Source organism: Staurois parvus, unplaced genomic scaffold (assembly GCF_062004578.1).
Source record: "Staurois parvus isolate SC_StPar_1 unplaced genomic scaffold, SC_StPar_1.0 ptg001221l, whole genome shotgun sequence".
NCBI classification, from domain to species: Eukaryota; Metazoa; Chordata; class Amphibia; order Anura; family Ranidae; genus Staurois; species Staurois parvus.
In genome coordinates this window covers 402,225-428,874 of record NW_028319017.1, presented here as the reverse complement: position 1 = coordinate 428,874, position 26,650 = coordinate 402,225, and the positions used below count along the sequence as shown (strand labels likewise).

The 26,650-nt window shown below is 47.4% G+C and overlaps 1 protein-coding gene across 1 annotated transcript; it reads left to right on the top strand.

Moving 5' to 3' along the window:
- The first annotated feature begins 1,997 nt into the window (after nt 1-1,997).
- Nucleotides 1,998-26,650, top strand: CUNH1orf210 (chromosome unknown C1orf210 homolog). Its single transcript, XM_089660279.1, has 5 exons — nt 1,998-2,129; nt 8,521-8,600; nt 11,998-12,472; nt 20,642-20,785; nt 23,644-26,650. Exons 2-5 carry the CDS (start codon nt 8,532-8,534, stop codon nt 23,958-23,960), a joined length of 1,005 nt encoding a protein of 334 aa, XP_089516405.1. The 5' UTR covers nt 1,998-2,129; nt 8,521-8,531; the 3' UTR covers nt 23,961-26,650.

The following is a 26,650-nucleotide window of genomic DNA, read 5'->3' as shown; positions in this document are numbered from 1 at the left end:
TAGTACAAGCAATTCAAATGCATAAATCACAAATCGGATGCTGATGTATTCGGCTGGTCTGTATCGACGCGTTTCGCAGTCAAAAGCAGCTTCATCAGGGAAACCGCAGAAGCATCTGGAAAGTTAGAAGAGCAGGGGCGGACTGAGAACTCATGGGGCCCCCGGGCAATAGGGGATCATGGGGCCCCTGTGTCCTTGCCCAAACTCAAAAAAGCCTATGAAAAAGGTACCAGGGGCATCTCATGGGCCCCCTACTGACCTCGGGCCCTTGGGCAGTGCCCGAGTTTCCAAATGGTCAGTCCGCCTCTGGGCCAGACATCATTGCACTTGAAATATACCAGATTACATCACCGTGTGTACAGTTGTCAATCCCAGCCACTGGAATCAGTAGATTCTTACTGCAGGGATTGCAGTGTGGCAAAATGCCCGTGTGAATGGCGCCTTACAGATGTATTGGTACCGTGTGTAAAATCGTGTTCAACTGCATCTGGGGTAAACGAGCCTTAAAGCAGGAACCTCTACGACCGGCACATGGTGGAAGCACAAAATCGCACGCTTTCCTCGCAACGCTCCTTCGCAGACACGTGGCATTGCAATTTATTCTTAAAGGAGCCCTCATGCGTCTTGCAGATGCGCACACAAATACCGCAGTGCCATGCAATCTGGTGTGGCGTGACCTTGAAATCACTGGGTTTCCCTAAACATGATGTGCAGAAGTGCGCAAAAAAAGAAAACATGCGTGCTCAGGCAGACCTCTGTGGTGTGAACTAGACGCTGGAAAACAGTCACCTCAGAAGCATACATTTAGAAAAGCCAAATAAAAAGTATTGTCCGTGAATGTAACCTTCTCCTGGGGATACAATGTAACCTTCTCCTGGGGATACAATGTAACCTTCTCCTGGGGATACAATGTAACCTTCTCCTGGGGGATACAATGTAACCTTCTCCTGGGGATACAATGTAACCTTCTCCTGGGGGATACAATGTAACCTTCTCCTGGGGATACAATGTAACCTTCTCCTGGGGGATACAATGTAACCTTCTCCTGGGGGATACAATGTAACCTTCTCCTGGGGATACAATGTAACCTTCTCCTGGGGGATACAATGTAACCTTCTCCTGGGGATACAATGTAACCTTCTCCTGGGGATACAATGTAACCTTCTCCTGGGGGATACAACGTATCCTTCTCCTGGGGGATACAACGTAACCTTCTCCTGGGGGATACAATGTAACCTTCTCCTGGGGATACAATGTAACCTTCTCCTGGGGGATACAATGTAACCTTCTCCTGGGGGATACAACGTATCCTTCTCCTGGGGGATACAACGTATCCTTCTCCTGGGGGATACAACGTAACCTTCTCCTGGGGATTACAAGGTAACCTTCTCCTGGGGGATACAATGTAACCTTCTCCTGGGGATACAATGTAACCTTCTCCTGGGGATACAATGTAACCTTCTCCTGGGGATACAATGTAACCTTCTCCTGGGGATACAATGTAACCTTCTCCTGGGGGATACAATGTAACCTTCTCCTGGGGATACAATGTAACCTTCTCCTGGGGGATACAATGTAACCTTCTCCTGGGGATACAATGTAACCTTCTCCTGGGGGATACAATGTAACCTTCTCCTGGGGATACAATGTAACCTTCTCCTGGGGGATACAATGTAACCTTCTCCTGGGGGATACAACGTAACCTTCTCCTGGGGATTACAAGGTAACCTTCTCCTGAGGGATGCAAAGTAACCTTCTCCTGAAGAATACAATGTAATGTTCTCCTGGGTGATACATTGTACCTTTTTCCGTTTGCTGCTCTCAGCTGCGCCCTCTAGTGGACACTGTGCTCAGTCCCCCATGTTTATCTATATACTCTGTATACTCATACTATGGATAGTCTGTATTCTTTCCTGGCGCTCTGCAGATGATGAGATCTACAATCCGGCACACTGCCAGACTCCTCTCCCCCCTCACTAAGACTAGGTTACACTTTAACCAGCTCTGCCACCTTTGTACCTTTCCTGGTGCCAGACTCCACCCCTCACCTTCAGGAAGAGAGGACAGGTAGGAGACAGTGTGCAGGCTGCTCAGCATGGTGCTCACCTAGGAGAGGCAGCGACAAACAGGTGAGCAGTCAGGGAGGGGGGCGCACTGGGTGAATGGGGCTCACCTAAGAGAGATGGGGACAACCAGGTGAGCGCTCAGGGAGGGGGGCGCACTGGGTGCATGGGGCTCACCTAGGAGAGATGGGCACAACCAGGTGAGCGCTCAGGGAGGGGGGGCACACTGGGTGCATGGGGCTCACCTAGGAAAGAGAGGCACAACCAGGAGAGCGCTCAGGGAGGGGGGCACACTGGGTGCATGGTGCTCACCTAGGAGAGATGGGGACAACCAGGTGAGCAGTCAGGGAGGGGGGCGCACTGGGTGAATGGGGCTCACCTAGGAGAGATAGGGACAAACAGGTGAGCGCTCAGGGAGGGGGGCTCACTGGGTGCATGGGGCTCACCTAGGAGAGGCAGCGACAAACAGGTGAGCAGTCGGGGAGAGGGGCGCACTGGGTGCATGGTGCTCACCTAGGAGAGATAGGGACAAACAGGTGAGTGCTCAGGGAGGGGGCGCACTGGGTGCATGGGGCTCACCTAGGAGAGGCAGCAACAAACAGGTGAGCACTCAGGGAGGGGGGCGCACTGGGTGCATGATGCTCAAATAGGAGAGATAGGGACAAACAGGTGAGCAGTCAGGAAGGGGGGTGCACTGGGTGAATGGGGCTCACCTAGGAGAGATAGGGACAAACAGGTAAGCGCTCAGGGAGGGGGGCGCACTGGGTGAATGGGGCTCACCTAGGAGAGATAGGGACAAACAGGTGAGCGCTCAGGGAGGGGGGTGCACTGGGTGCATGGTGCTCACCTAGGAGAGATGGGGACAACCAGGTGAGCGCTCAGGGAGGGGGGCTCACTGGGTGCATGGGGCTCACCTAGGAGAGGCAGCGACAAACAGTATGCTGTATGTAGAAAACACTGGAGCATGTATGTTTGATGAAGCATCCTGAGCCTTCTGTGAGAGTGCTACAATCAGGATTTGTATGGTCACGTTTCTGGTTTGTATGGTCACGTCTCTGATTTGTATGGTCACGTTTCTGGTTTGTATGGTCACGTCTCTGATTTGTATGGTCACGTTTCTGGTTTGTATAGTCACATCTCTGATTTGTATGGTCACGTTTCTGGTTTGTATGGTCACGTTTATGATTTGTATGGTCATGTTGGTATCTCTAGGCAGTTTTGTGCCTCAGTGGCTACCTTGTATTTAGGGCTTGGACTGGGTCAGACAGAGCAGGAGAATGGGCTTTGGTTTAGGATGCTGGAAAGATCTATTGATATGTATAAGGTCTCTTTCACATAGCCGTGCCGATTAAAACACGCTTGTTGTTGAGGCCCCTGGAGGCCACAGCTGAAGAATTTTTTTGCCCATACTGTATATATACATTAAACATGTTTTATGCCACCCGTGTGAGAACAAAACACAGTTTACTATGCTTCAGCTATGAATGAACAGAGTGGGTGATCAGTACCGATCACTCATTGTGTTTGTTCAGGAGAGGAAGGGGCTGGTAAATGTGACATATTTACTGGACCCTTCCACCACTTCCCATCCTGTAGGATCCTATTGTGTGCCTGCAGCTGCTGGTGGGAAGGAGAGAAGGGAAGCTGGCAGCACTGCAGGACTCACTGGGCAGCAGGGGGTAACGTATGGTGCAAAGGCAGGGGCGGACTGACCATTTGCGCACTCGGGCACTGCCCGAGGGCCCGGGGTCAGTAGGGGGCCCCATGAGATGCCCCTGGTACCTTTTTCATAGGCTTTTTTGGGTGTGGGCAAGGACACAGGGGCCCCATGATCCCCTATTGCCCGGGGGCCCCATGAGTTGTCAGTCCGCTCCAGTGCACAGGGATGGTGAATGGTGCACTTGGGGGGGGGGGGGAGTTACTGGAAGCCAGTGGGACTGAGTGGAAAAGAAGCCAGTCTTCAGTTGCTCCAGGGGATTGGTTCCAATAATTTCCCCCCTGCTGCCCCAATCACCCAGCCCACATCTGATTCACCCAGCTGCCTGGGCCCCCTTGCTGGCCTGGGCCCCCTACAGGAGTACTGGTAGTACCCTTATCCACGGTCCTGCCACCACACCATTGCAGTGTTGCCTCTGCCTGTACTGACCCTGGACTGTTTATTGACCAGGTTACTACCTGTTGCCTGCACTGATCTGTTGCCTGTTTGATGACCATGTTTCTGCCTCCTACCTGAACATCTGCACACCCAACTGACTACATTCCTGCAAGACATTAGTCCCAGACATTCCCTGCAGACATCTGCACTCCTGGAACCACAGGAACTCTTTTGTTCTTCCGTTCTTCAGCCTCCTGTACTTCCTGGCCAGTGAACATGGCATTCCTGGGGGCAGCCACTTACCAGTAGGCTAGGCTTGCTTGGCATATAGGAATGGGGACTGCTATAACTAAACAATATTCCCTGACCACTCGTATGGAGGCAACTATTACAGTACATTGGTTTTGATATAATGTTGGTTGATTTGTGTGATACACAAGATACAATGCCCGGTACATTATCAGTCCAAACTTTGAAATATTCACACATGCGGTATATTAGTGTAAAAAAAATAATTTTCTTTTTTTCTCCTCATTTTCCAAAAACTTGTGACAAAAAATAAAGGATTCAAAAGACTCACCATAACTCTTAGAAAATGCCTTGTGGTGTTTGCTTTCCAAAATGTGGTCATTTTGTGGATGTTTCCACTGTCCTGTTGCTTTAGAGTTTCCAAAAATGCGATAGGTAGTAAGGAAATTGAATGAGTAATTTATGCTCCTGGAATGCTCCAAGATGCTCCTTGGATTTTGGTCCTCTCTATGTGGCCAGGCTGTGAGAAAATTTCCCCATACTCAAGAGGAGTAGCAGAATGTGTTTTTGGGTGTAATTTTAAGTACACCTGTGCTGTGTGTTGGAAATATCGAATTAATTGTCAACTTTTTATAGAAGAAATACATTTTAATTTTCTTTTCTACATTTTCCAAAAAAAAAAACTGTTGCAAAAGATGAAATCTATAAAAGACTGACTGTGCCTCTTGGAAAATACTTTTAGGTGTTTGCTTTCCGAAATGTGGCCATTTTGCGGGTGTTTCTCATGTCTTGGCATGTCAGGAGCAGAAGGCATATGATAGGTAGTCAGGAAATTTAATTTATGCTCCTTTAAAGTCCAAAGGTGCTCCCTGGATTTTGGGCCCCTCTATGCATCTGCAGGCTGTGAAAAAGTCTCACACATGAGGTATCCCCATACTTGGGAGGTGTAGCAGAATGTGTTTTGGGGTGTAATTGTAAGTATGGCTATCCTATGTGTGAGAAATAGATTATTGAAATGACAACTTTGTGAAAAAAAAATTATTTAATTTCTTAATTTTCCAAAAAATTGGTGACAAAATATTACAACTTCAAAAAACTCACCATGCCTCTTACTAAAAAACCTTGGACTGTCATCTTTACAAAACAGGTTCATTTGGGGTTATTTGTACTGTTCTGGAATATTAGGGCTTCAAGAAATTATACAGGCCATCAGTACATCAGGACTGATCAATTTTTACATATACATCCCATAGTTTGAAGACTCTATACCAAGGGTGTCAACCAACGACCCTCCAGCTGTTGCCAAACTACAAGTCCCATGAGGCATGGAAAGGCTGAAATTTACAAGCATGACTCCCAAAGGCAGAGGCATGATGGGACTTGTAGTTTTGCAACAGCTGGAGGGCCGCCAGTTTGACACCCCTGATCTATACCTTTCATGTAGACTATTATTATCATACAGGATTTATATAGCGCCAACGGTTTGCTCAGCGCTTAACATTAACAGTGGGAGACAATACAGCAACAATACAGTTCAATACAAGAGGGATTTGAGGGCCCTGATCCTGGGAGCTTACAATCTAGGAGGGAGGGGTGAGTGGTACAAAAGGTAATAACTGTGGGGGATGGAGTGGTTGGAAGAGTAGAGGATTCCAGTATTAGCAGAGGGCGGGATAGGCTTCCCTGAAGAGAAAGGTTTTCAGTGATCGCCGAAAGGCAAGTAGAGTAGGTAATAGTCTCATAGATTGGGGTAGGGAGTTCCAGAGGATGGGTGACGCCCTGGAGAAGTCTTTGAGATGAGCATGGGGGGAGGAGATAAGGGAGCTAGAGAGTAGGAGGTCTTGCAAGGAGCGGAGTGTACGGTTGGGTGGTATTTAGAGATAAGATCGGTTATGTAAATTGGGGCAGTGTTGTGGATGGCTTTATATATCATTTTTAGTGTTTTGAATTTTATGCATTGGGCAACTGGGAGCCATTGGAGGGATTGGCAAAGAGGGGTGGAGGACACTGAGTGGAGGCCAGTGGAGGGATTGGCAGAGAGGGGTGGAGGACACTGAGTGGAGGCCAGTGAAGGGATTGGAAGAGAGGGGTGGAGGACACTGAGTGGAGGCCAGTGAAGGGATTGGCAGAGAGGGATGGAGGACACTGAGTGGAGGCCAGTGGAGGGATTGGCAGAGAGGGGTGGAGGACACTGAGTGGAGGCCAGTGGAGGGATTGGCAGAGAGGGATGGAGGACACTGAGTGGAGGCCAGTAGAGGGATTGGCAGAGAGGGGTGGCAGATACAGAACGGTTAGTAAGGTGGATATGTCTGGCAGTCTGGCAGCAGCGTTCATGATAGACTGGAGGGTGGATAGCCTGTGATGAGGTCGGCCAATGAGGAGGGAGTTACAATAGTCAAGGTGTGACAAGACAAGGGACTAAATAATATACACTGATCTGGGAATACATTTTGGCCTTTATTCATGAAAAAAGATTATTTAGTTGCTAACAAATGGCCTGGTTCCTCCAGGACAAGACACATGCTCATACTACTCAACGCACTACGTACACGTTATAGCAACTCTGCTGGGAGGTATTGCCACATCCCCCAAGTTATTTTCTCCAGTTTGGACCCTTTAAAGAGTTCCTCGGAGGTCAGCATTTCAGCTGTGATGACAAAGTGAAGCCGTCTGTCCTAGGAGGGTTCACATGAAATCTTTCTATGCTGAAGCTTTCCAAGCATTCATTAAATGCTGGGATAAGTGTATAAATGTAGCAGGCAGGGGCGGACTGACCATTTGGAAACTCGGGCACTGCCCGAGGGCCCGGGGTCAGTAGGGGGACCCATGAGATGCCCCTGGTACCTTTTTCATAGGCTTTTTTTAGTTTGGGCAAGGACATGGACCGTTCGTGTGTTTGCTGTCATTGCGGCACAGCTGCCAGACGGTGAGAGCCGGCATGGAGAGCAGAGAGGGTTTTTTTTTTCTTTTTTCGGGTAGCGGCGGCGGCAGCGGGCATTTTGATTGACGTTGGATCTACTTCGGGGGACTTTTTTTACGTTTTTATTTTTAATAAATGACTTGAACTGGATGGACTTTTGTCTTTTTTCAGCCAGACTAACTATGTAACTATGTCTCCTGTCTTGTTTTACACTACAGTTTTTTTTTGTGAATGGGTACTATGTACCCCATACTCATTCACATGGGGGGGTGGGATCTGGGGGCTTCCAGATTCCAAAAAGCCCCCCGCCCACAGACCTCCACAACCACAGGCCATGGTTGTGGGAAGAGGCCCTTGTCAACATCAACATGGAGACAAGGTGCTTTGGGAGGAAGGAGCAGCCCCCCCCCCCATGTTGCACTCCCCCGATGTTGAAGGCATGTGGCTTGATATGCTTCTGGAGGGGGGGGGTGTGCTCGCTCGTCCACCCCTTTCCTGACCTACTGGGCTGCATGCTTGGATAAGGATCTAGCATGGGTTTTGGGGGGAACCCCCACACCATTTTTATAAGATTTTGGCATGGGGGTTCCCCTCAAAATCCATACTACCCGAAGGGCTTGGTATGAATGGGAGGGGTGACCCCACGACGTTTAAAAACAAAAATTAATTGTCAGGCAATGCCGGCAATTCTTTGTACATTCAGCTGTCAGCGGGGAACCCCATTGACAGCTGAGATATGCATGAAAATATCGCATGACTTCATAATAGAACTCAGGCCGGATTTTAGTAGCTGAGCCGTATCTCACCACATACTCAGATGCGGTAAAATACCACCAGGGGCGGACTGACCATTTGGAAACTCGGGCACTGCCCGAGGGCCCGGGGTCAGTAGGGGGCCCCATGAGATGCCCCTGGTACCTTTTTCGAGTTTGGGCAAGGACACAGGGGCCCCATGATCCCCTATTGCCCGGGGGCCCCATGAGTTGTCAGTCCGCCCCTGGTAGCAGGGGAATATGTTGAAAAATAAATGCAGTTTCCATGCCATGAAATGTGTGCTTTTGTTATATAAACTCAAAAGTCCTGATTTGACTTGAACGCCCACCAAAAGAAAGCTCTGTCTCAAAAAAAAAAGACTGCCCCATATCTGTGAATGGTTCTTTTCATCATGGTGTGTCTTTGTCTTCCTATGACAGGTTCATTCATCATGCTGCTCCTCTACATCACACTCCTCCTTCCTGCCACCTCCGCTCACCCCTGCACCTTCACCAGCCAGGTAAGATCACTAAAGGCTGACCATTTACCACCAATCTCATTAGGCAACATCTGTAACAATTGGGTACTATCAGTCCAATTAAAATGAATATTTTAGTATGTGTTAGATGGTGGAGAGCTAAAGTGGAACTAAAGTCAAAATATATATGTATTGGACATAACCTCTGTGAGGTTTTGTTTTTACATCCATGTCCCATTGGGGACATTTCTCTTTACTTCCTGTCCCATAACCACAACAGGAAGTGATAAAAATCCTTCCAAAGTGAGCAAACCTCTAGTTATCTCCAGGATCCAGTACCCCTGGCAAGGTTCCTCCACATGTTGTGGCCTGGCATGGTTTAGGAGGAAGGGGACCGCATAATGTTTTCACTTGTTCTCTAATTAATGGCCAGGCTGCATGCTTGGATAAATGTCTGATATGGATTTGGGGGGGGGGGGATTTTTATTTTTTTTTTTGCATAGGGTTCCTCTTTAAAATTCATACCAATTCCAAAAACAGCTTTTGCTGTCTTTACGATGGAGTGGCTGCCCCCAAATTGCATTCCAGAGTTGTAGTATCTGGTATGAAAATGGATGGGGGAGCCCACATGTATGTATACATTTCGCTGATGGCCAGAATTCCCCAGCTGATAGCTGATAGTCACTGGTCAACCAGTCTGGGGGGAATCCATCACCTTTAACAGCAGTAGTAATATTGCTGCTAAATGTTATCATTTCCTGCTACCACTGGAGGTTCGACACCAAGTAAGTTGGCCCATTTGCCGAACCTCTGGAAAAGCAAAATCTGCTCTGAACCTAGGTTTGGATGAACTGGCAGCTCATCCCTACTGCTAATGAGGGGCCTTGGTGCAGGTTTATGACCATTAAAAGGAGCTTCTGTATCCCTCTGGCCCATTACACTCCTACAAATCACCAAAACTCTCTTCAATTTCACCTTCTTCATTTACTCCAATGCACCAAAATGGGAACATTTCTGAAAGCTGTCCTGATTTTTCACTGAAATTTCCCACATAATCCGTAATCACTGCTATTACAGACCCTTTTATTAATTAATACTCCCACTAATGACTGCTGGGGCCGCAGGGGCACACAATAAGTTCCAAAGAGCTTCATGTGGTTCTCTGGCCCTAGGTTGGGCACTTTGGGCCCTCTAGGGGTGATTTAGTCTTTTACTTTATAGTGTGAAGATTGTGTCTCTGAGGTCTCTATCTCTCTCCTCTTTGGGATGGGTAGAAGGCCATCTCAGAAGGTAGGAGGCCATCTCAGAAGGTAGGAGGGCATATCATAAGTTAGAAAGCCATCTCAGAAGATAGGAGGCTATTTCAGAAGGTAGGAGGCCATTTCAGAAGGTAGGAGGGCATATCATAAGTTAGGAGGCCATCTCATAAGGTAGGAGGCAATTTCAGAAGGTAGGAGGCCATTTCAGAAGGTAGGAGGCCATTTCAGAAGGTAGGAGGGCATCTCAGAAGGTAGGAGGTCATTTCAGAAGGTGGGAGGCGATCTCAGAAGATAGGAGTCCATTTCAAAAGGTGGGAGTCCATTTCTGAAGGTAGGAGGGCATATCATAAGTTAGGAGGCCATCTCGGAAGATAGGACGCCATTTCAGAAGGTAGGAGGCCATTTCAGAAGGTAGGAGGTCATATCATAAGTTAGGAGGCCATCTCATAAGGTAGGAGGCAATTTCCAAAGTAAATTTTTCTTAGCAAAGATTAACTGGTAATATTTGAACACACATTAACTGAGACCGCTGAAGCGTGAAATGTCTGCTTTCCATTTGTAAAGATGAGTCATTCTGGGACATTTTTCATTAGACATCCAGCAAACACTGTAAAACCTTTTTACCAGCAGTTTATGGTGTTAGTGCGAGGTGTCCAATCAGAGTGAAGAACCGTACACCATGTTTTGACATCATCTTGCTTTTAAACAATAAACAAGCCTGCCAATAAATCCTACAATGACAGTGCTTCTGAGCAGTGCTCATATGTCAGACCTACCTAATGCTGAATGATAGATAAAAATGGCCATGTACATGGACATTTTCAGGAATTTCAACAAAATTTCTATTAAAAAAAAAATTACAATAGATTAAAGCAACCTACAAGACCATCCAAAGCCCTATTGCCCAACCTGAGAGTAGGTGCATCGTGGTGCGGCGACATTAAACACCCTGAATCTGGTTTTAAATAATAAGGTTTGTGTTGAAGAAACGGGCCAAATATACAAACAGAAAGGCACCGTGCTGGGAACCACTCACAGTTCTGTGCAATTAGTAGAATGGAACAGGTTCAGATGCACCCACAGTGTTTGTCTCCGAGGGCGGAATGCAACCTAGCCAGTCTGAGCCCAAAGGGGAGGATTCCGATCTAGGTTGGTGTGTCCATAGCCTGTACCTACTTGTCCGGAACCTTTCCCTGCCGCTAATCACTTTACCTAAAAGATGGGTGCTCTGTCCCTACCCTATCCACTGGCAAATGCATGCCAAATCCTTGGGGCAGGCACTTAAAAGGCTCTGCAGACCCAAAATGGCCTGCTAGGGTTACCTGAATGCAGAATAGCCAACCAGAACGCTGCTTCAGGGGACCAGGAAACCACAGAAAAATCAGGTTTCTCTTTGCTTCCTCTCCAGCCACAGTACCACTCTGGTCCATTGCCATCTACAGTGGAGAAAGCAGACTGCACCTGCCTACAAACCCGTGACCAGAAGGCCACACTTGGCCCTTTAGTATTTGTTGTGCTTCTTCAGGACCGTCAATAGTGGGAGGCGGATCATTGTTTTGCAAAGGGACTGCAACGGTCATGATCTCTAGTAGTCCTACATTCCTAGTCTCTGTCTATGTCCTGTGCTATGTCTCCATCTCGAACCACACCTGTCCACGGTCTCCTACCATCTTCTTCTGTAGCATTTCATGTACTGAACGTTGGCTGTGACCTCTTTGATAATGTCAGGAGCCATAAATGAGCCCCCCCCCCCCCCCTGATACTTCATAAGTTGAACACCACTGATGTAAAGTGTTGGTGGTAGGTTGCCTTGATCCATAAGTTTCTCTCATCAGAGGCTGCCATTGCTGCCCCCCTTTTTTAAAATATGAGTTGCCTGGACGTGTCTGACTTTAGTGCCTTTGAATCTCAGACCTGGAACAAGCATGCTGTAAAGTATTCCTTATCTCTATACTTGTTACAGAGCAGGGACTCAGAGAGCATGGAAGTGAAAACATCTACATGAGAGCCAAGAAGATAGCATTCTCAAAGGGCAGCTCAGCAATGGCAGCCCCCACAATTCTCTAATGATTGTGTTCCTTTAAAAGCTGAGTAACATTTTCAGGCAATTTTCAAGTTCATGTGGTCAAAATGAGAACTGAGTAAAGAGAGTAATCCTGTCTTGCTTGCTGTTTGTTCAGGTGAGTGTGGACTGCCATCGTAAAGGCCTCACTGACATCCCACCTAGGCTTCCTGGTAATCTCCGGTACCTGGACCTGTCCACTAACTCCATCCATCTATCTCAACCCTTGCCTGAGAGGTTCTCAGAGCTCCTCCACCTCAATCTCTCCAACAATCCATTACATATCCTTCCTGCAGGGGCCTTCAAGAACTTGCCCCACCTACAGACCTTGGATTTAAGCAACTGTGGAATCTCTGAACTCCATCCTGATGCCTTGAAGGGTCTAACGAAACTCCAGAGGTTGTTTCTGAGCCGTAATAATCATCTCAGGACTGTTAATGTAGAGAATCTCAGAGAGCTTGTGAAACTGGACCTAACGGACACCTTGATAACATCTTCTGGCCAACCAGGAAAAGACTTCCTCTTACAGTTAGACAGTCGAGGATTCTGTGACTGCTCCTCAGGAACACATGTGAGAGGAACCCTGGAACATGGTAATGAGAACCTTGTTGAGTGTTTGGGGATCTCAAAAAATATTTGGGTGACTGTGAATAACTTAAGCAACACGTTCTTAAAGTTCAAATTCTGACAAAATGTTTGCTTTAGATTTGGAGAGAGTTGGGATAAGTCAACATTTCTTCCAGATTTTATTTCTGTCTGAGACCCCATTAGGGAATTTTTTTCCCTCGCTTGCTGGCCCTATGATACCCATACAGGTCTTTGTCCCCATTACAGAGATTCCCACCCTTTCTTGTCCTTACTGAAAGTGAGACGAAATCTATCCAATCAGGACACAGACAGCAATAAAAACCCAGTAGAAGCTCTAAATATTTCCCATTTTATTCAATACAAAAGAGAGTTTGGAGTGGAAGGAGAAAAAAATTAAGGAATCCCTTACCCTGAATTCACTGCACACTGCGAACATCTCACAATGTGCATTAAATGCTGCAGCAAGTCAGTCAGAGCCCGCTTCATTTCCTGGCTGGAGGACGTCCAGCATCATCTAGTGCTTTCTTCTTCAATCATGGAGGCTCAGAATCCCATGTGGGTGGTCTTTATGAAAATACAGCCTGCCTATGAGCACCCACTCATCCAGACTGACCTCTACCGACCCAAGGCATTTTGATATTTGCATAACTCCTCCCAAGAGCCAGCCCACTGCTTGCATTAGCAATGAGGGCTATTGGGAGGAGTACTGAGGCAGGGTGCTGTGATGTTTTCAGGAAGCTATGTACAGCCCCCTGCTGCCCCCTCCTACCAGCCATGATCTGCCCACCTGCAGCTCCAGGACCTCTCCTTTTCCTCTCACCTCCATTTGTTTGGAACGAGCCCTGCACATTAGTTGTAATCGTGTACCCTGATCTATGCACACTACACACCCCCAGTTCAGAGTTTAGGACCTTTTGCAATGTGTCCATTCCCAGACTTTCATTGACTTGAACTGACAAGTTAGTCCTCATGCACACGGGACGTTCTTACAGCGGCTGTTTTTGGCTTTTGTCGTTTTTTTCTGCAGCCAGTAAACCCCCCAGCATGTTATCCTATGTGTCCATGCACACAGAATGGAATGTTTTTTTGGCAAGGACGTTTTTTGGCTGGAAAAAAACCCCAGAACTAGTGGGTTTCTAGAGGAGTTTTTTAGCTGTAAACGCGCTCTAACGCGTTAAATCGCGGCAAACCGCCATTTCTGAATGCTTTTTTGACCAAAGCGCTGCTAAAACAACGCAAACGCGAAAAGACATGGCAAAACAACGCCAAACACTAATGCAAAAACACTGAAAAACTCACATTTTTAACGTGACTTTACACAGCTAACATGTGCATGGAGCCTTACAGAGGCTGTTTTTGGCTTTTGACATTTTTTTCTACAGCTAGTAAACCCCTTCTCTCTCTCTCCTCTCTCTTTTTTCTTCTCTCTCTCTCTCTTCCCTCTCTCTCTCTCCCTCTCTCCCCCCTCTCTGCCCTCTTTATCTCTCTCACTCTCTCTCTCTTATCTCCCCCCCTCCTCTCTCTCTCTCTCTTATCTCTCTCACTCTCTCTCTCTTTCCTCTCTATCTTCTCTCTTTCTCCTCTCTCTTTCCTCTCAATCTCTCTTCCCTCTCGCTCTCTTCTCTCTCTCTTCTCTCTCTTCTCTCTCTCCCCTCTCTTCCCCTTTCTCTCTTCTCTGCCTACCCCCCCCCCCTCTCTCTCTCCCCCCTCTTCCCCCCCCCTCTCTCCCTCCCCCTCTCTCCTCCCTCTCCCCCTCCCCCCCCCCTCTCTCTCTCTCCCCTTTTCCCCTCTCTCTCTCTCTCCCCTTTTCCCCTCTCTCTCTTCTCTCCCCTCTTTTTTCCTCTCTCTCTTCCCCCCTCTCTCTCTCTTCTCTCCCATCTCCCCCCCTCTCTCTCTCTCTCTCTCTCTCTCTCTCTCTCTTCTCCCTCTCTCTTCCACCCTCTCTTCCCCCTCTCTCCCTCCCTCTCTCCCCCCCTCCTCTCCCATCTCTCTCTCTTCCCCCTCCTCTCCCCCCCTTCCCCCATCTTCCCTCTCTCTCTCTCCCCCCCCCCCAGATCGTATGGGGCTGCACACACACACCTCCTCCAACGACTGCTGATCTCAGGGCAGCAGGAAGGAGGGAGGGGGAGGTGTGTGCAGTCCCATATGATCTGTCAGTGTAGGGAGGGAGGCAGGGAGATCTCACAAAACAGCACAGCTCACCTCCTCCTGGCTCTTTCACCTCCGCTTCTCCTCTCCCTGCTCCAGGCTGTCCCCTGGTCCTGGCTCGTCAGCTGCTGGAGGGAGAGGTACACGAGCATCGCTCTGCAACTGCCCTCCCCCACATCGATCCTCCTGCTGTCTGGGCCACTGGAAGAGTACCAAAGGTACCCCTCTGATGGTGGCCCTGCATGACTCTGTCCGCCGCTGCTCAAAAGTTCCCTTCTCCCAGGAGGCGGTGACGCCCCCCTAAAAATTGCCACCCTAGGCAAACCCCTTGTTTGCTTCGTGGTAGATACACCTCTGGCTGCCCCCATCCCTGTAATGTTGCCAACTTCCCTTCTCTCATTCCCATCTGCAAGCATACAATAGGATCATTCAGGAGGGAGAGTGGGGGTAGGGTCTGGTAAATATGTCACATTTACCAGCCCCCTTTCTTTCCTGAATGAACACAATGAGTGATTGGTACCAATGAATCACTGTGTCCATTCATAATTGAAGTATAATAAACTGTGTTTTCTTGTGGGAATGGGATGGCTTGTCAGGTTGGCTGTATGGGGCCCCGTGGTTTCTAACAGCAGTCCTGCATCAGAGTACTCTGTTCCTCCTTTACATCAGAGACCTCAGACCTCATTCAAATATGAGTCCTCAGTCCCTCCCTCACATCAGAGTCCTCATTCATATAAGAGTTCTCAAACCCCCTTCACATTGGAAACCTTAGTCCCCCTTTACATAGGAGTCCTCAGCCTGCTCTGCACAGTAGTGTCTTTAGGCCCTCAGTCACCTCTTCACATCAGTGTCCTTCAAAGACACTCCCTAAGACTGCTTCCACATGACAGTCCTTAGTTTTATTTTCACATTGGAGTCCTCATGATAGTACTCAGCCCCCTCTTCACATTAGTGTCCTCAGTCCTTCCTGTGCATCAGAGTCCTCAGACCTCAGTTACATCAAAGTACTCAGTCCCTCCTTTACATCAGAGTCCTCAGACCTTATTCAAATAGGAGTCGTTATACCCCCTTTACATTAGAGTCCTCATTCACAAAAGAGTCCTCAGACCCCCTTCACATTGGAGTCCTTAGTCTGCCATCACATAGGACTCCTCAGCCTGCTCTGCACAGTAGTGTCTTTAGGCCCTCAGCTCCCTCTTCACATCAGTATCCTTCAAACATTAGAACCCACTCTTCTTTACACCAGAGTCCTCGGCCCCTCTTCACACCAGAGTCCTCGGCCCCTCTTCACTTCAAAGTCCCCTCTACTTCAGAGTCTTTAGTCCTCCCTTTACAACCAAGTCCTCAGTCCTCCTTAACTTACCATTTTCTCTACATTGCAGCTACAGCAGCATGGCAGAGGGTGGGAGACAAAGTAGGTGTAGATGGAGATGGACTCCAGATACAGAGAAATCCTTCTGTCCTCTTATGAATGCTGGAGGCGGCCCTGGATACCATCAGCCCTGGAGAAGCGCCATATATTTCCATGGTGTGGCCCTGGATACCACCAGCCTTGGGTCTCCATACCACCATGCATTTCCATGATGATGGATGGTCGGCCACCAGCAATGTAGCAGCTAATGACCCCAGTCCATTTGCACCATAAAAACACATGACAATGTTAAGTACAAACTGTGCCCCACATTAAACAGGGCTGTTTTAATGCATGGGCACCCCTCGGTACTGCCCAAGGGCCCCAGGTGCATGGGGGCCCCACAATAATCTTGCATTGCATCACACTTGCCAACTGTCCTGGATTTGCTGGGACAGTTATGCTTTTTACTAAGATGTCCCAGAAACTATACTGTGCCTTCCTGATCTGAGCATTTTACTATTTATTTCAAGTACTTATATAGCGCTCAGGGGCGGACTGACAACTCATGGGGCCCCCGGGCAATAGGGGATCATGGGGCCCCTGTGTCCTCGCCCACACCCAAAAAAGCCTATGAAAAAGCCAATGAAAAGTACCAGGAGCCTCTCATGGGGCCCCCTACTGACCCCGGGCCCTCGGGCATTGCCCGAGTGCTCGAATGGTCAGTCTGCCCCTGATAGTGCTGTCAATGTACTCCGCGCTTTACATATATATATTGTACATTCACATCAGTCCCTAACCCTCAAGGGGCGTACAATCTAAGGTCCCTAACTCACATTCATACATACACATACTAGGGACAAATTAGAAAGGTGCCAAGTTACCTCCCAGCATGTATTTGGCGTGTGGGAGGAAACCAGAGTTCCCAGAGGAAACCCACGCAGGCACAGGGAGAACATGCAAACTCCAGGCAGGTGGTGTCATGGCTGGAATTTGAACCAACGACCCTAGTACTGCCATGCGGAAGTGCTAACCATGTAGCCGCTGTGCTGCCCGTATATTTACGCTTTGATTCTTGAAGATAGGTGTGTAAACTGAGGCAGGCTGGTAGGGGCCCCAGTACATTACTTTGCCCAGGGGCCCATGATGCTATTAAGACATTAATAGCAATAGAGAACATAACAATTTATTCTGAAATTTGGGACGATCTTGCATTATAAGAGATAGGTGGCATCCCTACTCAGAATTGTCCGTGTCTTCATGTTTGGGTGTTTCTACATTGTGGATATGCATTTCGCTGACTTTTTATAGGGTTAATGCTAATGCTAGCCATACATGTAGCAATTTGATACAGCCACTGGACTTTCAATGAATTTCACTTTTCAATCACAAATTTCATTCAACTTCTCATTCTTTCAGTGAACTTTGTTGAAGCTGCAATTCCAACTCTATTGACAGGGATGTTGGTGTTTCTCAAACTATTGGCCTAAAAACCATCAATAGATTTAAGATTTCATGCGTTGAAAGGCGCATATAATTGGCACACCAGTTTAAAAAATCAACTAACCTCCGGTGGTCAAAAGGACTTGTGAGCAGTACATTGCTAAGTTTATGGAAATTTCTTTCAAACTGAGACAAATGGCAACCAACCCAACCTATTATAATTATTATTATACAGTATTTATAAAGCGCCAATAGTTCGCTCAGCGCTGTACATTACAAAGGGGGACAGGACATGTGACAGAACAATACCAATACAATGCAAAACATGAGGGGATCGAGGGCCCTGCTCCTTGGAGCTTACAATCTAGGAGGGAGGGGATGGTGGCACAGGAGGAGATAGCTGTGGGGGAAGGAGTGGTAGGAAGAGTGGAGGAGGTCGGCAAGTTAGCAGGGGGTGGGGTAGGCTTCCCTGAAGAGATGGGTTTTCAGGGTGCACCTAAAGGAGAGGAGAGTAGGTGATAATCTGATGGGTTGGGGCAGGGAGTTCCAGAGGATGGGTGACACCCTGGAGAAGTCCTAGAGGCGGGCATGGGAGGAGGAGACCAGGGAAGTAGAGAGAAGGAGGTCTTGTGAGGAGTGGAGTGTGCGTGTTGGGTGGTACTTGGATATCAGGTCAGTGATGTAGTTCGTGGCAGTATGGTGGATGGCTTTGTACGTCAGTGTTAGGATTTTGAATTTGATCCGTTGTGCAATCGGAAGCCAGTGGAGGGATTGGCAGAGGGGGGGTGGCGGACACTGAGTGGAGGCCAGTGGAGGGATTGGCAGAGGGGGGTGGCGGAGATGGAGCGGTTGGAAAGGTGAATGAGTCTTGCAGCCGTATTCAGGATGGACTGAAGCGGGGATAGCCAGCGGCGAGGCAGGCCAGTGAGGAGGGAGTTGCAGTAGTCGAGTCGTGATATGATGAGGGAGTGGATGAGCTGTTTAGTGGTTTCTGGAGTTAGGAACGTGCGGATTTTGGCGATGTTGCGCTGGATGTTGGACTTTGCAGCAAGCAGCGCATGGAAGGGCGACGCATGTCCAAAAACTACAAACTAAAATTCCCAGTTTACTTACCATCCAGCCTGCAACAAAACCGAACCAACCCTATCTAACGGTTCCCATTAAAAACAAGGGGTTTAGTTTGCACACATTTGTAAATATATGCGGAAGCTGCAGAGGCCACGTCACGGCACCCCAGTGCACTGCAGTCCTAACTCTATAAATTTTGAGTGTCCCTCAAGTATATAGATTATGGGAAGGTATGCCCGGAGGGAGCCCACCCCCGATTAAAGGTGTTGCTCTACCCTCGTGAGAGCTGCTGTGTTGTGGGTACGGCTAAGCTCTGCACAGCCAGGCAACACACTTTGTTCTTCCACACTTTGCACTCGGTGTCAGTGAACGGTCCATGAGATTGGTTTTTGTTATTTTATTTGGGGAAATAACTTGGATAGGGAAATAGAGATTATGGGATGCCCAGTTTGGCTTGAATCAATGAAGGGGGACAACGTCCTTCCTATGTACAGAAACAGACCCTGGACTGTTCTTTTTCCTTAAAAGCCATCAGTCTTTGCAGATCAGTAGTAACAGCCCTTTATGGACGAGGAACTAGCAGCCCCTCAAAAATCAGCTTATCTTCTTGTAACTACATACTGAGGTGGCTCCTCTCCCCTGTAGAACTGCTCCCAGCTCCACAGCCTTCAGATACTATCAGCCCTTTTGGCTTCTCGGAAGATCTCCCGGGACAAGGATAAAGGATTGAGCCCAGTGCTGTCCTTTGAAAGCTTGCTACATGTCAGCCTGACTCAGACTGACATATTTATGGGCCAGTTCATCACGCTATCAGGGCCTCCAAACCTGGGATTGGCCAGACACCCATAAACATGCAAATTAGGTTTCCACCCCCTCCTGCCTACTGACATCTGGAAGGTTCTATGGTCCTCCAGAGTCAGGAGGAGGCGATAGAGTCACAACCTGTTAAGTCATTTAGCTGACCTGCAGTAACCCGACCTCAATCCAGACTCACACAGTTACCATGAGTTATACACAATGATTTCACCTGCAATACACTACACTATTCTAGTAGCACACTAGAGGGAGCTACAAAGGTACAGGGACAAGCTGGACACCCAGCAATAGGCAATGGCAGCTGAAGGTATCTAGTAAAGCCCCAGTGGCTGAAATTGGTTGAACATTGGCACATGTACTGTATGGCCCTGTTAAGGCAATGTTCCACCAAATCATTAGCTTTGTTGTGTTTTATATTTTTATAATGTCAGCTAATGGTCAATAAATGCATATCACCCAATGTAGAGTTTGATGGAATATTTTTAAAGTACTGTATGTGTGTAATGGATTCCTTAGAGCTTGCGTACATCTATGTATACCCGGACACCACCTGTCCCCAGTTATCTGGAAGTCCTTCAGGGAAACCTGAGCTTAGAATCAGAACTTTACTGACTCTCATCTTAAACTTGGTCAGTTCCGACAAACATACAGTATCTAAAAACATAATAAATAGTTTTAGTTTTGATTTTGTTGCTTAGCTAAGCCAACCTATCTATTAGGCCTACACCATGTTTGAGGTGTGAGCATTGGGGAGGTCACTGGGGGTTATTATTATTATATTTATTATAATACAGGACTTATGTAGCACCAACATCTTACGCAGCTCATTGCAATATAAAAGGAGACAGTACATTTATAACACAATTCATGACAAGAAGGTTGAGAGGGTCTTGTTCATGAGAGCTTACAATCTAAAGGGAAGGACAAGTGGTACGAAAGGTGATAACTGTGTAGGGAAGAATTGACGAAGAAAGAAAAGTTCACTTCTTAGGTGAAGGCAGGATAGGCTTTGGTGAAGAGATGAGTTTTCAGGGATCACCTAAAGATGAACAGAGTAGGAGGTAGTTGAACAGATTGGGGTAGAGAGTTCCAAAGGATGGGAGAGGCTTTGGAGAAGTCCTGGGGGTGAGCATGGGAGGAGGAGACAAGGGAGCTAGAGAACAAGAGGTCCTGGGAGGAGTGAGGAGGACGGTTTGGGTGATATTTTGAGACCAGGTTAGTGATGTAGTCGTTGTAGTTAGCATTCTCAATTTGATTTCATGGGCGATTGGAAGCCAGTGGCTGGATTGGCACTGAGTGGTTGATAAGGGAGATGTTAGAATACTAATTTCCTGCGTTATTTCTACAGTATCTGGTTTGTTCTGCTCCTGCAAGTCACTGAGAGAGGAGACAGGTCATCCTGTACAGAGAAGCAACCATGACTTTGAGGTCATTAGGCGCTTTGTCCGTGATGTCCCTGAAAAGCCAGAAAACGGAACATCGCTAAACAACAGTAAGTCATTTGTCACTTGATGTAACGTAGTCATGTCATGCCATGTTACATGGAGCTTAGAACACCTAAAATGTAGAGTTCAGAACATCAAAAAATTGGCTGCTGAGAATTTCCAGAACTTCCATAAGGCTACTCATAATGACCAATCCTTGCCCTTCATTTTTTCTTTCATTTGTCCCTTCTTTGTCCTTCCCTTTCATTTCCTTTCCAATCTATTTTCAGTACTCAAGTATCTTGAGTATTGATCAATTGATTGACTGCTAGTAATGGACAGGAACCTTCTAATATGCTTTCTCCATGAGAGCAGCCGTTTCCAACCAGGGTTCCTTCAGAGGCTGCTAAGGGGTTCCTTGAGCTGTGAATGATTGATCTCCCATTTGACTGTACCTGCATAGTTCCAGGGCCAACACCACTTGGCATAGCCAGCTGCATGACACCAATGATCTTTTTAGTTTTCTGTAAGAGTGGCATTTTGATTACCAGTGTAAGGGGCACGGGCATTCATTTCAATGACTACCAATATAATGGGTATTCTTCCCAAGGCCCCCTAATGAATTGGTTATAGCAAGGGTGCCTAAAGACCTGAAATTATCTCAAGGGTTCCTCAGAAGTAAAAAGGCTGAGTAAGGCTGAACAGCGCCCAGGGTTTTCTATTGATAATGACTTCTTCTTCTGCTCAATACATTTCTAATAATAACTCCGTGTTTTGCTCAACAAAACCAATATTTTTATCTGTGGTACGAAACTGGTTCTTTTAGCCTCCAGGAAGGAGGAAGCGGAGACCAATGAATGTTTTGCCAACAGTAGATGAAGTGGCTGACTCACCGTGACTGTTTTCTGTTTATGTTGCAATCATGTCTAGGTTCATCCGATCTCCTCTGAGTGTTTGTAGAAGATTTTATTAATGTCACAGTGTACACACAACACACATTGGACACCCAGCTACAGCTACTAGTGCCTGCCCACTCCTCGTACATTGGGAGTCTTTAAATGGCCCTTCTCCACCAAGATGTCCTCTTCTTTGGGTGTCATGTCACCACATTTTCACTTCTGTTTACTTACATAGTAAAACACTTCAGAAGCAAAATTCGGGGCCTTGATTTTTTTTTGAACCATGACATAAGTATGATTAAAGTTATTTGCAGGGTTAGGGTTATTGGTTTGATTATGGTCAGGATTATGTTTTGGGGTTACATGTTGGGTTGACCGGTGCTGGTGCGATTAGAGCAGGCATGTCCAAAGTCCGGCCCGCGGGCCATTTACGGCCCGGGGGTCGGTTTAATACGGCCCTCCAACAGCCCTCCCTGCTCTGTGTAATGTGGCCCTCCCACAGCCCTCCCTTCTATGGCAGACAGTCTTCTGCTTGAGAGCAGAGGGCAGTGCGCATGCCTGACTGCGGCGCATTCTCCCTGGTCTGTGTAAATGCGGCTGTCGCACGGCCCTCCCTTCTGTGGCAGACAGTCTTCTGCTTGAGAGCAGTGCGCATGCGTGACTGCGCCGCGCTGGGAGCGACAGAGGGCGGTGACGTCAGGGCCGGACTTCCAGCGTGAAGTGTGTTTCTCTTCCCCTCCCGGCTGATGAGCAGAGACTTCAGCTCCAGCTACCTTTTTCACCCTTCACATTAGTGCAGGTAAGTTTTTTTTTTAATTTATTTTCAATACATTGTGAAAACTCAGCTGTCAGTTGATCTTAATGTTATGAAATGAAAAGTATGTCGTTTGCAATTAACTTGGCATAAAATAATTTATTTGCATTTAATTGTAATGGTTCAAAGACTGTTCGGAAAAATGTTCGGCCCTCCACCATGTTCACTTCATCCAATCTGGCCCTCTTTGAAAAAAGTTTGGACACCTCTGGATTAGAGCCATACAAAATGTACGGCTCCATTCGCACCGCACAAAATCTCATGTGATTTGAACAGGAATGCGGTGCGGTTCCTGTGCGAATCAAATGCGATATACCGCACCACATATATGTGAACCCGGGCTAAAGCTGAACTCTTGGCTCAAAATCTTTCATCGAAATATATTCCTTAATAACCACAAAGAGAATAAATCCACTTTGTGTTCAACAAATGCTTTCGCAAACCCTTCTCTGCAGCATGCTGGCCGGGGACAGGCTTTTCTATTCAGGTCGTGGCTTCTTTCTAAAGAAATCAAACTCTAAACGGATGCAGGGGCGGACTGACCATTCGAGTACTCGGGCACTGCCCGAGGGGCCAGGGTCAGTAGGGGGCCCCATGAGATGCCCCTAGTACCTTTCAAAGGCTTTTTTTGGGTGTGGTTTTAAGTGTGGGAGAGGACACAAGGGCCCCATGATCCCCTATTGCCCAGGGGCCCCATGAGATGCCCATAGTACCTTTTCATAGGGTTTTTTTGGGTGTGGTTTTCAGTGTGGGTGAGGACACGGGGGGCCCCATGATCCCCTATTGCCCAGGGGCCTCATGAGATGCCCTTAGTACCTTTTCATAGGCTTTTTTTGGGTGTGGTTTTAAGTGTGGGTGAGGACACAGGGGCCCCATGATCCCCTACTACCCAGGGGTCCCATGAGATGCCTTTAGTACCTTTTCATAGGCTTTTTTGGGTGTGATTTTAAGTATGGGTGAGGACACGGGGGTCCCATGATCCCCTATTGCCCAGGGGCCCCATGAGTTGTCAGTCCTTTGCTGAACGGATGTATTGAATGTATTAAAACCTGGGTTTTCAAAGAAATGGAAGGATTCTTCTATTATATTTAAAATATTATATTATAAAAAATTATTATAAATTATATAAATTTCCACAAAGCACTGAAATAAAGTTACTACAAAATTATTAAGAATGTTGCAAATTATTTTCTCTTTTTTTTGTGTTCCTCAGCTTCCCCCTCACCCCCATCTGTATCTCAGAGCAGAAGCTGGCCGTATCTAGTGGGGTTTGTGCTCATTGCCGCCACTTTGTCTCTTCTAATAGCCGCTGCCGCCAAGTGCAAGTTCTTCCATCGATATTTCCGCAGCTACCGCCATCGTCCTTTGCCAGAGAATGAGTGGACAGCTGAGTCACAAAGCGAGCTACCTGGGGTCCCCATCCCTCACCAAGATGACGAAGATGGCTTCATAGAAGACAATTATATCCAGCCGGAGGACCATCAGAAAGAGGAGGATGAGGAGTCTCATGAAGGCTTCTACAGTATCTGATGACCAAAGATACTTCTTCTGGAACAAACCAGGAGCATCTACGGCATCCTACAAGAAATAAAAATAACTGGTACAAAAATAGAGGCAATCAACTAGCTGTTGATAATTGCTTGGAAGACCATGAAGGCCCAAAGTTACAGTAGGCCTGGCTACCTGCCACCTTTCAGTTGCCAGAGAGGTTGATTTGAAAGGGAGGGACGTTCAGCTGGTGCAACACTCCTGTGGGCTGCTCACCTTTGGTCAGTTAAATTTTAATATTAATATTTAATTCTGTGGAGTCTTTACTCCAAACACATAAATGTTTAACTCTGCATAGCAGGGCAGGGTTGATATTCAGCTCTCGGACACAAGTAAAACATGAAGTCTCTTCACTGATATATCTGTAAGTGACCTGGATTTTGCCAAGTTGGCCAGAGACTCTGCCTCATCATTTCCTTGAGATAGGGCTCCAGGTCTGAGGCCCACTACCATAAATAAAGAATGTCCACACAAGATTCTTTTCCAATAGGGCTCCAGGCCTGAGGTCCATCACCTCGAATAAAGAATGTCCACACAGGGTGCTTTTCCAATAGGGCTCTAGGCCAGAGGCCCACGACCTTAAATAAAGAATGTTCACACAAGATGCTTTTCCAATAGGGCTCTAGTCCTGAGGCCCACCACCTCGAATAAAGAATGTCCACACAGGGTGCTTTTCCAATAGGGCTCTAGGCCAGAGGCCCACGACCTTAAATAAAGAATGTTCACACAAGATGCTTTTCCAATAGGGCTCTAGTCCTGAGGCTCACCGCCTCGAATAAAGAATGTCCACACAGGGTGCTTTTTCAATAGGGCTCTAGGCCTGAGGTCCACCACCTTGAAAAAAGAATGTCCACACAGGATGCTTTTCCAATAGGGCTCCAGGCATGAAGTCCTCCACCTCAAATAAAGAATGTCCACACAGGGTGCTTTTCCAATAGGGCTCTAGGTCCAAGGCCCAGGATCTAAAATAAAGAATGTCCACACAGGGTGCTTTTCCAATAGGGCTCTAGGCCAGAGGCCCATGACCTTAAATAAAGAATGCTCACACAAGATGCTTTTCCAATAGGGCTCTAGTCCTGAGGCCCACGACCTCGAATAAAGAATGTCCACACAGGGTGCTTTTCCAATAGGGCTCCAGGCCTGAGGTCCACCACCTCGAATAAAGAATGTCCACACAGGGTGCTTTTCCAGTAGGGCTTTAGGCCAGAGGCCCACCACCTCGAATAAAGAATGTCCACACAGGGTGCTTTTTCAATAGGGCTCTAGGCCTGAGGTCCACCACCTTGAAAAAAGAATGTCCACACAGGATGCTTTTCCAATAGGGCTCCAGGCATGAAGTCCTCCACCTCAAATAAAGAATGTCCACACAGGGTGCTTTTCCAATAGGGCTCTAGGCCCAAGGCCCAGGATCTAAAATAAAGAATGTCCACACAGGGTGCTTTTCCAATAGGGCTCTAGGCCTGAGGTCCACCACCTCGAATAAAGAATGTCCACACAGGATGCTTTTCCAATAGGGCTCCAGGCCCTTATGTGCATCACCTTGAATAAAGAAAGTCCACACAAGACACTTTTCCAACTTTTTACTGTGAAGGACAGATTGAAGTTCTTCACAGCCTTTTCTTCATGCCACTCATCAGACCGACAGCGCAAATCAACTTCATGCAGTTACCTCAGAACTCAGAAAGTTCAGCCAATTCTCCCACATTGTCTCCACTGTGAGTCCCCCTACTGTGGGCCTTCATCCAGAGCCTCCAACCATTCCAGCTCCAAAGGGCTCTCTCTTCTGCTAGGGTCACAAACCTCCATAATGTAAATCAGGGGTGGCCTGTTTCCATGCTCCTTTCTAACGAGAGCTCCACTCACAAAGGTTTATAAAATGGGTACTGACTCCACCAACCTTTACTAAAAGGGAAATTAACCCGCTTACACTCCATAGAAGTTGTGTCTAAGCTGAACTCCGATGTCTCAGCATTTGCATAGCCATCTTGTATAATCCCATAATAATATGTTTAATGTGTGCTAAATGTCATGTTCATTTTATTTCCTATGATCACCAGCTTCATCCAGTGGCCATAATTGACACTGTAAGTAAATAAAGGGTTACCTGTTTCTTAGAGAATGTCTTTAAATAATGAAAATGAGCTGTAGTCAGGGCTGTGGATAAGGGGGTACCACCAGTCCTCCTATACGGGGCCCAGGCCAGTAGGAGGGCCCAGGGAGCTGGGTGAATTGGATGTGGGCATCCCTTCCATTGATTTTCAGCTGCTGCAGAGAGAACCATGCAGGGGATCAGTTCCGGAAATTGCCCCAACCATGCCGATCGCCCTCCCTGTGCACATTTGATTCACCCAGCTGCCTGGGCCCCCACAGTGCCGGCTTCCCTTCTCTCCTTCCAGCTGCAAGCACACAATAGGATCTTTCAGGACAGAGAGTGGGGGAAGGGTCCCATAAATATGTCACATTAACCAGCCCCTTCCTTTCCTGAATGAGATTGTAAGCTCCCAGGATCAGGGCCCTCCTAACCCTCTTGTACTGAACTGTATTGTTGCTGTATTGTCTCCCGTTATATTGTAAAGCGCTGAGCAAACTGTTGGCGCCATATAAATCCTGTATAATAATAATAATAATAAAAAAAGTGATCAGTACTGATCACTCACTGTGTTCATTCATAA

What these genes read in the sequence shown, in the direction of transcription:
- CUNH1orf210 (XM_089660279.1), top strand. Translation starts at nt 8,532, where the DNA reads ATGCTGCTCCTCTACATCACACTCCTCCTTCCTGCCACCTCCGCTCAC. An exon ending in CCTGCACCTTCACCAGCCAG is followed by an intron (nt 8,601 to 11,997) that starts GTAAGATCACTA and finishes CTGTTTGTTCAG; the next exon opens with GTGAGTGTGGACTGCCATCG. An exon ending in GAGAGGAACCCTGGAACATG is followed by an intron (nt 12,473 to 20,641) that starts GTAATGAGAACC and finishes TTATTTCTACAG; the next exon opens with TATCTGGTTTGTTCTGCTCC.